The sequence below is a fragment of the Apus apus genome, chromosome 2 (genome assembly GCF_020740795.1).
Source record: "Apus apus isolate bApuApu2 chromosome 2, bApuApu2.pri.cur, whole genome shotgun sequence".
Classification (NCBI taxonomy): Eukaryota; Metazoa; Chordata; class Aves; order Apodiformes; family Apodidae; genus Apus; species Apus apus.
Window position 1 is genome coordinate 110,393,343 of NC_067283.1, and position 16,627 is coordinate 110,409,969.

The window sequence follows — 16,627 nt, forward strand, 5'->3', positions numbered from 1 at the left end:
TTCCAGCAACACAGGCCTCAGTTCAGAAAGATTGCAAACTGAAACAGGAATAAAGCCAGACAGGATTGCTCCACTAATATTGACAGTTGTGGACTAATACCTCTTTCCAATTACCACACTTTCTAAGAAACAGCCACATTTATAATGCAATTCTGTAAAAAAACACATCTATTTAAAAATGCAAGGTCACCATTGTAGAAGCAATTAAATATCGCAACACTCATCTCTATATTTACAGAACTGGGCTCTTAAACACACAAACAGGGCTGGTCTTGTTCCCTGCATACACCACTGGAGTTCACTAGTAGTCGTTAATAAAAAAGATGAAAAGTTTCTGTTTTTCCACTGTTTGCATCTGCATGTACTACAACATTCAATTTCTTAATACTGACTCTACCAAAACACAGGGGAAGTTGTTTCTGAAAGACTGCTTTCTTTTCTGCTCAATGTAGCTCACTCCTATAGGAAAATAAGCTGCAGTAGCAAAGCGAGAAATGGAGGGGTATACAGCATCGGAGAAAATATCATACTACTCTGTTATAATTAGTCATAGTAGAGCTGCTAGTTTCGAAGTCCAGCCAATTCACAGGGCACTACTGTGCACAGCTCAAAACACCATCTGACATAATTATATGTATGACAGCACAGAAACAGGGGCTCTCCCTCCATAACAACCAACAATAATTTGCAATTATGACAGTAACATTCAACTTAAACACAGATCACAGAAACATTTGTGACTGTGTTTAAAGACTGGGTGTTTCCTAATTAATTTACAGGCCAAGATGGCATCAAATACTCACAACTCAGGTAACTCTAGGGATCATTCTATGCCTCTTTAGTGTTGTGCACATACATCAGACACAGTGTGATATGCTGTACAAGGTGGCTCTTACTCTACGACAAGCTTCTACTTAGTAGCATAAAGCACACAAAATATACTCTGCAGGATAACAGTCACATCTCTGAAATGCTTTAGATACTAAACTTGAAAACATTTGGCAACTCCTTCTTAATCTCTGACTTGCTGTGAAGAACTGCAACAGTTCATCCCCTCACAGTACTCCAGCAAATGTAGTCAAGTACAATTTATTTTCAACTGTAGATTGCAAGTGGAGAAAAAGTGCCTTTTATTCAAATTCTCTAGAAGCCAAAAGCTTCCAAAGTGGATACCAGGCTATGTTCTCCCAGACGTCATCCAGTTACATTAGAAAAGGCTTTCATTATGCCATCTTCACTTCTGATTAGTGTTCTACATCATGGACCAGGAGATATTACATCAGAATTTCCAGCTTCTTAAACCAACACTTAGAGCTCTGAAACACTTTCCCAAAATAACAGGATATGCAATTTTTATGCTACCCTCTGGTTTAAAACCAGTTGCCTTAAACCATCACTAGTTATCACAGGTTATTGCAGCTTTGCAAACTGGAGACTCTCAAAAACTGTGTTTGTAGCCTCTTCTGTTAACTCCAACTGAGAGACAACAGGGACTCTCCTGAACATAGGGACATTTATTGGCATACCTGACACCACAAAAAGCCACAAACCAGTCTGGACTTTGCCCTTCCTCCAATTAGGAGGACATGGAGTGCTGCATCTTCCAAGACATGCTGTTATCCAGACAAGCCACAGCTACTATGAGAAAAAGATGTTTTAAAGTCGCAATTGTAATATATATATATATAAAAGATGGAATTTCTGTAGTTCTGTCATTTTTTAATATTAAAAACCCCAAATGGGCCCTATGTTTGACTAGACATTCTCATTCTCTAAGAGAGGAAAGTACCTCTCTCCGATTTGATGACAGCTATTGGATTGCTCACATTCAACATCTCTGGATGCCCATGGAAACTGCTGTGAACATGTACAGGAGGACGCTGCTGCATTTTCCCCAACCTTTGGGGGAGGCTCTGCAAGGCTCATCTGGAAGAACTCTTTTGGGGGATCACAAAATTTTAACTATGTCTTCTGCTGCTGGGTGATAATTACATGCTAATTATAAGGAATGGAGGAGTCCCCAGGAGTCTGTTGGTAAAAATATATTTTTAAATATGTCAAGGAGTGCCTAGAGGAGAGGATAAACACACCTTCTAGAAACATGGTATTTAATTAAATACATGAATACTGACTAAAACCAAATAGTTAAGGTGAAACATTGAAAATATGTGGCAGTGATATACCTTCCATCTTGGAAGCTGCTGATCCTGTATCTGTTTTCCTAAGCCACTTAAAACCAAAAAAGCCTAATTGTTCCTCTTTATTCAGACATAGTTCCCTCGACCTTTCAGTGAAAACTGCAGGATCAAATCAAATGATGACTCATGCAGACGTGGTTATATACCTCTCAAGGTAAACAGCAGTATGGCCCAACACCCAGGTGAAAAAGGTCCCTCTCAAATCACACTAGAATGACAAATAAGCTTTGGCAAAATATAAATCTTCCCTAAACTCACCCTGCAACAACATATACCACTTTTTTTCCTTTCAAGTCTCAACTCTCTGCCTGCCAGTATGAACTCGGCCAACCAGCGAGTCCCAGTTCAATGGCAGGTGAGGAGAAATGCCATTATCATTATTATGGCTACTGCAAAAGACATTAAGTATTCCTTCTGCTTTCCTTGCTTTCTATCCCTCATACGTCTCATTGCATCTTATGCACAACTACTGCCACTGGGTTAGCAGATGTACACAGGCTGTTGAGTGAGGACGCTGCAACTTCCTCCTATGCTGTATAAGAAAAAGCAATTTAAAATAAAAATGCCAGGGAACATTAGAGGCTGCATAACCTTTGGGGACCAGACTTGTGTTCTGTAGGTGTACACTGTCTGAAATAAATTAAATTTTCATCCTAATGGGACCGCTGGTGAACTACTGTAACAATTACAAGTTTTCTAAACTTTTTTTCAACCTAAAGAAGCATTTACAAAAACAGTCAGAGACAGAAAGACAATTTAACTCGTGAAGGATCCTCTTACTCAGTCAAGAAAATTCAAAAATTCCTGCTCCTTGCCACATGACCAAAAAAAAAAAAAAAAAAAATCGCTTACACACAACTGTCTGTATTGCGTAAAAATAACTTTACTCACAACTTCCTCAAGTTATTTTTAAAAATACACGTGTACTTCTGTCACAAATAAACTGCCTTGTGTTACAGTGTTCAATTACTAAAAATAAATAAAATAAATCAACAAATAAAATTATTGACATGAAAGAGCCACTGAAACTAATTAAGATGGGATATGACAGGGCTCTTCCAGTTATGTTTCTGGGAGTTCCTCCAATTTCTGGGAGTAGAAAGAAAAACAATAAATGGAAGTTTTTTAATTACACACTCTTGATTAGAGGTAGCTCAAAAATATTACTATTTTGGGCAATATTTTTTAAACTGGTAAAATAAAAACTATAGTCATCTTTCCTGCATATTAAGCTGCATGTCTAGGTAGCAGTACTACCCATAAAGAGAGAGAGCAAGAGAAGACTTTTCTAGAAATCCCATTAACATTTATTGAAAATACATACATTGACAAGAAAATATATACCTTGTTATATCAGCAGCATATGTATTTCTGATCTTGCTACAATATCTGCTCAGATCATCAGAATTTTTTTAATACACAAAAATATCTCCTCATTTGTCAAGCAATGGCTTAAATGCCAAAAATGAACTGTTGACTTAAGCGACATTATACATCCTATAAAAGATGTAAAAAGCAGTTGTAAAAAAAGTCTCTTCACAAAATGTTTCTTAAAATATTGCCTCCAGTTCAATATCCAAAGACATACTTCTATTTATTTTTTTTTTCTTCGGTTCTGCAGTAATTGAATTTTGAGGATGTCAGTGGTATCACTACCACCTAGACCAAACAGGTGAAGATTAGAAAGCCCTCTGCTGCAGTGTCCAGTCACATTTAACTTTTCAGACAGATTCTTTAGAGACAAAGCAAAACCAGAACAGAAAGATCCACATTCAAAAAGGCTGAGCCACTCACATAACTATCGTCACTTGGGGCTTATGAAAAGCATTATAAAATGTGTTCAATTTACTTGGAAAGGACTTAATGATGTTGGAGTCCAAGTCATTTCGGTGCTTATACAATCACATATTTACTACATGACTTAAAACAGACTGATTAAAAGAAAATAATAATCTAAGACACAGATTTATTATGAGAGACAGCCAATGCATCCACAACAGGAGATCTCACCACCACTTCTGCACAAAACCGTGTTAATAAGCTTCCCCCCTGATTCTGCCAGAAACTGCTGCTGGGGGTGTTTACGAGAGGGCTGTAGTTGGCAAGAAATGCCATTGCCAGATTCTCAGCGGAGGCAGCCTAACAGGAGTGTCATTCAGGGTAGTAGCTTTATCACCTGGATACATTTGGTAAGACCTGGAATAAGACCAACACTGCCTGCAGAGAGTAATAACTTACATCCTCTGTCATCATAATTCAAATTCAACCCAATCACCTAGGCATGAAAGGCTCCAAAACTGCTTTATTACTTGTTTCTGATTTAGAAACGGACATTCACAGAGTGATCCAATCACCTTATGCAGTAAAAAAAAAAAAAAAGATTATTCTATTTTTCAGCACTTCATTTCTACTCCCCCTTCCAGTTCATTTCTATCTAACAGCACTTTCATTCCTATAAACTCATGCTACCTTTCCCACTCCCTCTTCAATGCTGTTGTTACCTCAGTTCACAAAACTCAAACTGTTGTTTTGGCCAGAAAAACAAGCCTTGCTCCCTTTATCTTCTCTTCTGTCAGGTTTTTTCACATAAAACTTCCAGACTCAAACTGATGTGTTAATAAGCAAAATGAAGTGCAGTTTTCGTTCTCTCATGTCCCATACGTGTCACGTATTGCCAAACATCTAAAATCCTATTTCCTGAACCTGAATAGTACCCACAGCTCTGCCCAAAAAACCTCCTTCCAGTTACAATCTTTCGAGTATTTCCATAATAACAACTTTCCTGCATCACTGATGAATAACAAAGGGATCAGTAACCCCAGAAAATAAAGGTAGATAGCTCTTGTGCTGCAGAAAGGAAAAACAAAGTAGAGAGGTTCAACATTTGAAAAGAACCTAGCACAGATAACCTTCTACAAACCAACGGTATTAAGTATGATCACAGAGAGGGGAAAAAAGCACTGCATCTAGCTTGTGAGGGTTCTTTGCACTACACAAGGAAGAAGGAGAAAAAAAAGAAAAAAGCTTGTTAAATGAAAGTGCTGTACAGACACAGGTCTATAAATCTGATTTCATACCCAAGTTCCAATTTTGTTACACACTATTAAAAATCAACCCTAACCTGATTTAATGGATACCCAAACAAGGGGGAAATTGGATTCCCCAACCGTAACGTGCCAGTGACACTGAGTGATACCTAAAAGCAATAAGGCTAGTTCCTGTTCTTAACTCATAGCTTGTGCTTTAATTTCAAACATGCCCCGGTTATAAAAAAAAAAAAGAAAGATGAAATAAAAGCTTACTGCAAACTTTGTGCTTTAAAGATTTATTGAGATAGGAATACTAAACAGAACTGAAATAACAAACAACAAACAGCACATAAGGACTTGCAAAAAAAAGGAAAAAAAAAGCTGCATATACAGATCTGCTGAGATACTGGGACATAATGAGGGGGGGGAGGCAAAAAACAAATCCAACCAGTACAAAGAACCAACAAACCACCCAAGACCACGTCAGTCTGGAAGCAGCATATCACAAGCTTCTGAACAGGGTGGCTGCTTTCACAAGAAGACGCTCCAGCCCAGCCGGACACTCCTGTGTCACGCCAGCCGGCCCCGTGTCCTCTTCTCAGGACTCACGGGAAAATCCCCGGCTGCCGCGGAGCAGCGTTTCAGCACCTCGCTCGCCTGGTGCAAGTCATCAGCCCACGAAGAGCGCTTGAGAAAACGGCGGGGAAGGGCTGAGCCGCCCGGGAACGCCGTGAGGGGACGGAGGGGTGTCAGAAACAGGAGGCAGAGGAGACGGCAGGAAGGACGCGCGGGCTGCTCCTGCCCCCCGCTGCGGCGGAGGCGGCGGGGCGGGCGGGGGCAGCGGGTGCGCTGCACCATGGACAGTGGCCGCCGCGCCCCCTTCCCCCCGCCCTGCGCCAGCCGCTGCGGGAGGGCGCCGCGGCCACCCCGGCACCTCAGCCCCCACCGCCCGCCTCGCCTCAACCCGCTCCTCCGGCCCGCCAGAAATGCCCCGACCGTAAATACCATTAAGACGCGATGATCTGCGCCATCTGTCCCCTCAGACTTACCGCCCTCTCCACCCCCGGCGCCGCGCCGGATACAAGCTCAGCCAGCACAAAGCGAGGGGGGCACCACCACCCTCCCCACCTGTCCTCGGCCTCCGCTCGGGGACCCCCTGGCTCTGCGCTCACCCCGGACACCCCACATGGCCGGAGGGGAGCCCAGTCCAAACACCGCCTGGCAGGCAGTGCCCTCGCTGCCCCAACCGGAATCCATTTTGTCCTCTTCCCCCCCCCCCAGCGTCCCGTCAGTCCCATCTCGCCCCAGGCGGCCCCTCGCAGCGGCACAGGCCCGCAGACCCCAACTTTCCTCCGCGGACAGACCCCCGGGGCGGCCAGCCCGGGACCCCGCCCGAGCCGCCCCGGCAAGGCGGCCAAAGGGGAGGCAGCAGCAGGACTTTGATAATAATAAATTAAACACTTCGGAGCCCTTGCCGTCCCAGTGGAAAATCCCGTTAACGGTGGAGGATGGGGAAGCCCAGCGCCCAGGCGGAGGCTGATTAAATTGTTCCCGGGAAAGGATCAGCGGGCACGGGAGCCGGCTGTGGCCGAGGCGCGGCCCACAGCAGACCCCAGCTGTCCGAGGGGCGCGGGGACGGCCCCCTGCCTGGCACCCCCACCCCCTCTTTCTCCATGCGGGGCGGAGTGGGGTGATGCCTGCACCGTCCCTCCTCTCCGCTACTTCGTCCTCTGCGCCTCCGTGGGGCCGAGGTCCCGTCCTGACAGCGGAGCGGACACAGGACAGCAGCCCCACGGCACCTGCTCTCCGAGGAGCGGCGGGGGGTGGGAAGTCCGCGTCCTTTAGGCGGCGCCGCCGCCACTCCTCACGTCCCGGGGACCCCGTTTCAGCCGGCCCCGGGCACAAGCTGCCCTCTCCCAGGAGCGCGGCGCCGGGCAGCCCGCTCGCCCCGAGCAGGTGGCTGCGGGCGAACGGCCACAAGCTACCCCGAAGCCCTCCGGCCGCGGGGGGCAGCGGTGGCTGCCACCTTCCCCTACCTCTGCCCCAAGACCTACACCTCGACGGCGGAACCCCCCTTCCCCCCCGCCTCCGGCTCTCCCGCCTTCCCCGGGCACCGCCGCCCGCAGGGGAACAAAGAGACGCAGCCCGGCCCCGCTCCCCGCCGGCGGTGCTTACCTGCTGCAGGGCCGCCAGCAGCATCAGCGCCAGCGGCGGCAGAATCCGCGGCGGCGCTCCCGCTACCCGGCACATGGAGGCGAGGAGGGGCGGCGGCAGGGCGGCCCCCAGCAGTCCCGAAGCGCGGCTGGAGCCCACGGAGCGGGGCGAGGGGAGCAGCGGGGAGAGTCGGGCAGCTGCAGCTGCCGGGGGCTGCGTACGGCGTCTGCCCCCGCCTGCCGAAGCCGGCTGCCGCGGCGCTGGCTGCCGGCTGCTGCTCTAGCTCATGGGCAGGGATGCAGCGGGGGAAGAGAGGGACGGGGAAAGAGAGAGAGAGAGAGAGAGAGAGAGGGGGGCGGAGGACGGGGTGAAACTCAGCTCTGGGTCAGGCTGCTTTTCTCTCTGACGAGCCCCCTCCGCGGTGTAGAGGGTGGGCAGGGAAGAGGAGGAGGAGGATGGGCGAACAAAAGGCTGGGAGATAAGAAAGAAGTAATCGCTGCTGCTGCTGCGAGGCCGATGCGGCGGCTCCCCTCGGCTGGCTGCCTTCCTAACGCCTGGATCGTGCCCGCCTCGCTCCTCCCGCCGCTGCCCCCCAGCGAGCTCGGGCAGGCGGCTCCTCTCAGCGCCTCAGCACGGGCGCTCCAGCACCGCCGCTGCTCCGGCCCCAGCCCTGCTGCATGCTCGCCCCGCACTTTCTCTCTCCCTCTTTCTTCTCCTCCCTCCCTCTCTCCACCCCTCCCCCTGCACGCAGAACCCTCCGCTGAAGCACAATGATAACAATACCCCAGCAGTCTCTGCCTGCCGCGCGTGTGTCTATGCGCTCGCCCGGTGCCTGCCTGCCCGCCTGCTGCTGGCAGCTCCCCCTCCGCCTCCCGTCGCTCCCTGTCGGCCGCACGGCCAATGGGAACGGCACCGCAAGCACCGGGGCTGCCTGCAAGTAGTGCTGCCCTCCTCGGTCCCCGGAGAGCCGGCGATGGGGGCAGCGCGGCCGGCGCCAACGCCAGTGCGCCCTACAACGCCAGCAGCTACGGTGGGGGGAATAAATCCCAACCCACCAAGTTGGTGTCCTGCAGTTGTTGGGGGGGGGGGGCCGAGGGGAGAACTTGCTGAGGAAGGAGGGAACGTCCCCGCCGCGCTTGGCAAGGGACGGTGGATGGAGCGAGAAGCTGCGGGGGCGCCGGCGGTGCCCGGCCCGGGACCCCCTTGCCCGCCGCACCAGGCTGCTGGCGGCGCGGCAAGTTTCACTCAACTGTTCCTGCTAAACGCATTAGCTTCCCAACGCCCCCCCCCGCCCCATGCCCCAGTTTTTTAACTGCTCGCCCTCTTCTTTCCTCTCTTTATTGTCTTTTTGTTTGCCTTTTTTTTTTTTTTTTTTCCCCCTCCCTCCAAACTACCTGCTGAATTTTATCAGCAAATGTTTTCAAAAGCTTGGCCGGGGCTACAGTCGGCGGATCCAAAAATGTCAGCGCGCGTAACGGAACTGGGGAGTGTTGCTGAGTGAACAGTCACAGAAGCAAGTATCAGTGCTGGGTCATTTGCAGAGCTGGCAAGAATTTTCTCTCGCCCACAGGTCACTGAGCAAAGTTGTTTTGTGTCCATGCATCAGAGCTCCCATCCTGGGACATAATAAGGGGAGGATTTGTAGGCATTGGCCCCTCGACAATCTCATGAAGCGTTGATTCAAAAGGCTACAATATTTATTCTAGAACATCTTACACTTGAACTTGCAAGAAAAAAAACCACTCCGTTTCTGCCTTTTTTTCTTTTTTTCCCCTGCTTTAGAAAATAACGCAAACCGCCATGCTCATGTTTTGAAAGGCAACAGCGGCTCTGCTTTTATATTTTGTGGGTCAAAGGCGGGGTAAGTACATGCTTGTACAACGCTGATTTCATTAACTCGAAATTGAAAATACCAGTCGCTTGCGAGCTGCGATGCGGCCGCTTCCCGGAGTCAGGGCGAGGGAACAAGCGCCCGCAGCGGCGGAAGATGCGCACCCGCCGGTGCCGCGCCGCTCGCCGCCTCCGCGGGGCAGGGCAGGGCCACCTGCTATCATTAAAAGCCAAATGAGACCCACTCGGGGAGAGACAGCCCCAGCTAGAATAACAGGCCCCCGCCCCCCCCCCCCTCTCTTTTTAAAGTTGTAGCCCATGGAATTGTACCGAAGCCAGCAGTTGTGAAGAGAAATAAATTAGGGAGACAATGCCTGGTAATGAGTTTCTGCGTTAAAATTTAGCCGGGGACTGAGGGAAAGTAAGCAAGAAGGGCACAGCTGATGTTTATATACTGTTACAAGGAAGACTTCCCCGGATTTGCACCTGACGGAACATGTGTTCAGGTTCTTTGGTAATTTAATGGCTTTGCTTGGATTTGCTTATTAAATGGTGCCGTTCCCCGAGTAACAGATTTCTATTTGTATTTTCAGGTAGGTAGGTGTAATATTAACATTTACTAATGACTGTGTTTGAGCTTTTATTCACTCTTAGAAGGGCTCTACAAAATGCAGAGCACACAATATAAACAACTCCATAAACCAACTGTCCGATGAGAGTAATTAACCTAGCATCTAAATGAGCCTGCCCCCCTCGTATCCCTCAACCCATCCGTCTCTAAAGGCCTGAAAAAATAAACAGCCCTGCCGCGTATCTGGAAGGTAACCAGATCTGAGCTCTACCTGATGCTTCTTATGGTTCTGCTGCTGCCTTTAAATTTACTTAGCAGAAATATATAGTGATGCTGGCAGAAAAATTACTCTCACCAACGCTGGTTTACTGAATCTTTTAGCCTTGAAGAAGTTTCTGTCAAACAGTTGGCTTCCGTCATTTACACAGTTGTAACCAAAAGTTTCCTCCAGCTCATGGGGTTTCCTAGTTCTGGGTACCATGATAAAGAGAAGCTAAGAGAGTAGGGGTGAGTTATACCTTCTGTAGTATAATCTCTACATCTTTTTATGGCTGAGAGGCATATATTTGGGAAAGCGGAGCAGAAGAGAAGTGAGCAGTGCTTGCAGACAGGGATGACTCCTCAGGGTTTATGCTATTCATCTGTAGCATGAGAGCCCAAGAGGACAGCTCCTTTGTTGTTGTTGTTGTTTTTGTTTAAATTTTTTAGAAATAATCTAGCATTAGGTAGGTGTAGCTGGAAATTCAGAGTTAGAACTGACACTAGCCTGAGATCAACTGTTTAATGTGTATCATGCAAAAGCCAGTGAGTGTTGGCAATTTCTGGCCAAGATTGAAACAAGTGATTTAGTACTCAAAAGTGTTTATCTCATAACTCAGCCACAGATTGCATTTATGAGTGTGTTTTAAGTAGTATGAAAATAACAGACATAAGTTAAATGTTCAACCTAGGAGATCTCAAGGGCTCACAGAAAAACCTTGTTAAAATTCCGTGATTAAGTTGAAGAGAGGATTAGGGTAATTCCCATGTTAGTAATGGAGTTGAGTCTCTCTTTCAACTTGTCCAAATTAATTTTCATTCCTAGGGTTTATAAAATTCTGTAAAAACCCAAATGTTTTCAATTTGGAACATACTAGATTGCTTATGGCTTCAAATATTTGGAAAAAAACCAAACCCACCAGACCTTTTCCCTTGTGGGCCTATTCTTAACTTTAATCTGCCAGGTATGCCACTACTACTCTTCTTAAGTCAAATGATACAAATTAAGCTCTTTACTCACAGATCAGGCCTTTATATGGCAAACATCTATACATAGGATTTCAGCAAACTGAATCACACTGCACATAGGCATACACTGTTTGTATGCCTAAGTAATTACAAGATGGAAGGATAAACGTACTGAGCAAAAGTACTAAGGGCATCGTAGTTCACCCAGTTTCCTTGTATTCTTCACTACATATGAAGAAATAGTTATATTTGTTAAAAAAACCCCAATACTTAATTAATGGGTCTAAGGACATTCAATGCTTATTACTGAACATTACTGCTTATTACTGAGCACAATAGTGGAAAAAACAGCAGTTGTTTCTTTCTATGACATGAAGGCTGCACAGACTATCGGCTCACCAAGATTCCTCAGGATATTATTTTAGCAGAAGAGGACGAAGCACTAAAAAAACCAAAAATGCAACTTTGTAGGAGAGTGACTTTTAACTTAAGCTCTGTGGACCCCTTGAGATCCCAGACTTATTCAGAGTAGTCTGTGTCAGGCAACAGAGAATAAACAAATATGTATGTTCTATATAGTAACTTCATACAGGTAAAATTCCTAGGGATGGCAGATTTTTCTGGACTGTAAGACTGTTGTTGACAACACTTGAAAATTACTGTTTTAGGAAGCAGATCATCATGCATACCAGGCAGAGTGCAGTTTTATGTACATAGTGTCAAGTGGGAAAGAAAAACTGACTGACACATGCCCAAACAGCTTAAATATTTTTAAATTTGGAACAATTAAAATGTTGTTAATGCTACTTTTTCTTTTGTAAAATAAGTATGGCCTTTTGAATTATCTGGTCTGAGTGTTTTTTTCTAAATATGCCTTTTATGTGGATCGCCGATGTGAACTAAAAAAACCTGTAAATTCTAATTGTCCTTTTGTTTAGGAAATATTAAGAAAGAATGGGGGAAAAAAAGCACCAGTCCTAGCAGCAAGTAATATTTACTTGACTGTATCTTGTAATTTGTTACAGAACTTAACAAATTTATCCTCATGGGCTTTTTTTGTGCCTTCATTACTTAACATGAGTACTCCTGCATGTTTCTCCAGCTTGTTTTTTACATTAAGACAGTGCAAGACATGGAAAGGTAACCACAGCTGCAGCATGGGCTGGAGCTGCTAAATGGACTGTTCTGCTAAAACTTCGAAATCAGATGGTTTAGGATGGAGAAATGTTGTATAGAGCAGTTCTGTTTCTGCTTTAGCAACACTCAACAATATCAATCTCTTTCTATCACTATGTATGTGTATATAGAGAGATTATTTGGTGGAGGAGAATTTTTTTGCCTTTTTCTGATAGCTAAATATTATCAGTCACCATAGTTATATTTCTGTTAATTAACTTTTTCAAAGGATTTCTCTATGGAGAAGAAGCTGAATATATGTAATCCAGACGTAATACAATATATTTGCATCTTGTATAATTGGCTTTATGTCTATACCCTCAGTTTGATGATTTGGTAATCAACATAGTCAAGTGTCGTGCATGGTGTTCATTCTTCCAGGAACTTCATTCAGTATCACTGCCCAGCTTTTTGGCCTGAAGAGTTTCTATTGAAAATCAAGACAGAGAAAAAGATCTTCTATTCAGTCAGATATATTTTTTTTAAAAAAATACTCTTTTCCAGAACAAGGCCTTAATCATAAAGGGCTGAAAGGATGATGGCTTATAACAAAGACCTATGATAATTTCTGATCACCACAAAAGAAAATTTTACAGTTCCAAAGAAGTGCTTCATATCAGATAGGCTAGTAGAAAGAGATGGACTTGACTTTTTAAAAAAGTTAGCTCCAGTAAATGAATTTTTCTTATTTTTTTTTTAATTTGGTGATAATTCACTTATTTGAAGCAAAGCCTCCTTTTTCTTTATTTGCTTTCCACTAAAATCAAGTAATAATTTTATTGTCTCAGGATCAGAAGTCTCACTTTTTTCTGATTCATGAAGTCTTCAGAGTCCCAGACTCCCACCTTCGCCATAGCCAGAATTCACTGATATGAATGAACCCATTGACTTATCTGAAAATGTATATATGTAACATCTGCACAAAGACACGTTAGAAATTTCCAGCGGACCAACCATATTACTTCTGACTTCTACGTAATCAAAATTAAGAAACTGGAACCCTAATTGTTTATAGTAAACCAGCATAGATAATAATTTGCTTTAATGAAATTGTAATAATTTACTCTAATTAAATTTAAGAGTTGTCATGTGGATTTTCACTTTTATTATTAAACAGAGTTTTTAACACATATATTTGCTAGATATTTTCTATCCCCAAATCTTATTTTAACTTACTGTAATATTTCCCTTTTTTTATTTAACAAGATTGAATTCTCTGGGCTGGTTGGCTGTTTCAAGCCAAGTGCTATTTGAAAACTTCAGAAAAATCCTTTGTCCTTTTTGAAGAAAGAGATCAAGGAAAATATGTCACTTTATTTTTTATTATGAAATTCTTACTGACATCTCACAGAGGAATTTTACCCCAGGCTCTGGAGCATAGACTTTAACTTTGGGAGGAACATGGTTCTCAGGCTGAGGTTTTACCTTTCTGAATTGCTGTTAAAGGTGACCAAAATCTGGCATTGTTACAGACCTGAAAATTATGTTGTTACAGTTCAGAAGAGTTTCACAGCTGTATCCCCTGACAGGTCTGTCTGCATCTAATATACCTCTTATTCCCCCAACAAATGCTCTGCTGCAAAAACTCTGCAAACAAGCCATCTTCACAGAGTAAGTCAGCATCCTCTATTTGGAGACTGAAGGAGCTGCTCGGGAGTTTGCAGTCCTTTCTGTTGTGTTAAGCACCAGAGAGATGGTAAAGACCATCTGTTTTCATGAGTTTGTTGCTTCCCTTGAAAGGTCTCAACAGCATGGAGGAGGAGCTGGGTCTGACATGTATTGAAGGGTAAGCTGAAGGAAAGTGTTGAGACAATACTTCTCTTGGATGCAACACTGGGAAAAAATATTGTAGTGCTTTATGTTTTCCTTGGTCACAGAACAACAGAAACATATATATGGCTTCCTCCAGTGAAGAAACTGTTGTCGGTATATGCAGCAGTTACACTTAATAGATACCTTCCTTTGTTGTGGATTGTAACAGTGATAATTTTATTTTCCACAGGAAGCATTAAGGTGGAATATAAAATGGCCCAGTATGATAACATAATTGGTATGCTGTTGATACTCCCTTCTGCTTCAAGGAGAGAAAAACGAGTTACAAAAACTGAATTTTAGGTAACAATGTTCCCAAAAATTGTGGATTGAAATAAACATATTACATGGTTTGTTCCAAGGATTCAAGAAGTTGAGACCATTTAGAAAGTTAGGATATTGTGGATTCAAGCATCTGGAAAATTGTTTTTATGGACAAGTAGATTAATAATAGTAGTGCTCTTATTAAAAATGTTCACAATTTGGCTGCAGAAGTTTAGTTCAAGTTAAAATTTTATTCACAGTAGCCATGCAGAAATATTTTACATACTTTTCGAGAAATATGATGATTTATAAAAAATACTGTTTTTTAAATCTTTTTTACATTAGTAGGAGCTCAAAATTACTTTATCTGAAATGACATTTTGGAGATCTTTCTGGTTTGAAGTAATGCACGCCTGAAATATCCCCAAATGCCATCAGAATTTACTTACTGGATCATTAACCTGAACTTTAGGAAGTCTCTAAACATTTATTCACAGGGGAAGAATACTCCTCTTTGGTTACATTAGACCCCTGGCAGCCTGGAGACTTGAGATTTTGTCCTCACAGTGCCAGAAACGTCCTATGAAAAGGCTGATCTCTCTGGTCCTGTCTGTGTCCAAAACAAATCTCTTCAAACACAAAAAAAATCCCTTTTTTCTGTGGCACTATGGTTTGTTGCTGTTAACAGCTTCCCACCTCCTTGTCTCTTCCCAAGAGGTCCCCATCCCCAGAGCTGAGGGGATCACATGCTTGTACCCCTATTCACCTCTTTGCAGTCACCTGCCATGGTTCAAGCAAGGTGAGCTGAACAGCTCAGTGGTGCCTGCAGTGGATTAAAAAACCCCATGGTGACTCTGAGGCCAAGGGGCAGGAGGGTTGTTTGGATTAAGGTGTTAACAACCATCATGGCAAGATGAGCCAGGGCTCCTTTGGCAAAGTTCTAAATCTACGTCATTCCTCCTTATAAACCCCGCTCTGCTGCTTCCGATCTTAGGATCAATAGGAGTTGCTGGGTGCTTGTCAGGTTTGGAAGTCTATCCTTTGTTTCTGTTTGTTGGTTCCTTCTCCCCCCCTGCCAACCCCAAGTCTTGAAAGAAGTATTTAAGAGTTGAAATTAAGGATTTAGGTTTGTGGTGTTTTGTTTGTTTAGGCTTTTTGTTTGTTTGGTCAGTTGGTTGGTTTTTTCAATAGTAGCCCCAAATTGGTTTCTTTGCTAAGGAGCACAATTCAGTATGTGTGCAGATCCTGAAAGTAAGTAAATAAATATTAATTTAGTTCTTTGGCTTTAAAATAAAATCTCTTACTTTTTTTCCACTGCTGATGGATCCCCTTAACTGTTTTTTGGGGTTTTTTTAATATTTTCTGAAGTTAGAAGGGAATGTTTTCTTATTTTATTTTGACTTCATCAAAACACAGTGTTAAAGATACTATGTAGTACTTTTGCTAACAGGGCCAAGAACTTGTGCAAGGCAAGGGAATGTTTTTAAGGCAGTCATGGAAGCTTGATTTGAAGTGACAGACTCCACCACAAGTCTTGTTACAGTTACATTTTCCCAGTTAATATGGTGCTTCTGTGTGAACTCTTTCTTTACAAGTTAGAGACACACTTTTTCCACCTAGGCCTTACTTTGAACCACTTTGGAGAGGGTGCAGTATCAGCTGCTGCTATAACCTGGTCTGTTCAGGGTTCCTGACCTGCTGGCAATAGGAGGGTCCTCAGCATGGGCTAAACACCCAAGTATTCACTTTGTTTTGCAGAAGGATTTTGCATCCAGCACTGAGGTTTGTGCTGCTGCTACCTGGTCTGATGCTACTGTGGTAGTATTTGCATTGCACAGTAGTTATTGCACAGCAAGAACAGCCTTTTTGAGAAAAACAAATAAATATTGAAAGTGCTTATCTGCTCCAGAGGGCTTGTAGTCAGGCATTCTTTGTGCATGCTTGTGATTTACCTTAAAATTGTTAGATTGGAAATGTTATATATCCTGGATTAAATGAACGAAAGTCTGTAGGTTGACCTTTGATGCAATATTGGTTATAAAACATTGCTGCAGTAGTTGCTGTCTGAACTAGATTTTTATTTTTTAAAAAATTCCAATTTTAATTTAAAAAACTACTGATGGAGAGTTTAATGTCAGCTTTACTAAGCTGTTCCAGTGGATGGTTACCTTTCTTTTTAAAAATGTCTGTGTCATGAGTGGGCAGCATTTATCTAATGTGTCTAATTTCCAAGCATTCACTCTTGCTAATTCTTTCAGGACTAAGCTGAAGAGTTCCTTTTCCCGTGTCTCTTCCCTGTATTGGAACTACTGACCAGTTACCTTTGATAAGTCAAAACTTCTCCTCATTACACTAACTAAGTCAAA

At 43.9% G+C, this 16,627-nt stretch overlaps 1 protein-coding gene across 1 annotated transcript in view; it reads right to left on the bottom strand.

Moving 5' to 3' along the window:
- The window catches only part of CDH2 (cadherin 2), a 114,492-nt gene extending 106,981 nt beyond the window's left edge, over positions 1–7,511 (bottom strand). Inside the window, exon 1 of the mRNA XM_051611738.1 lies at positions 7,403–7,511. Within this exon, the coding sequence (XP_051467698.1) occupies positions 7,403–7,477 (75 nt within the window). The 5' untranslated portion in view covers positions 7,478–7,511. The remainder of the gene's footprint in view (positions 1–7,402) is intronic.
- Positions 7,512–16,627: the final 9,116 nt, after the last annotated feature.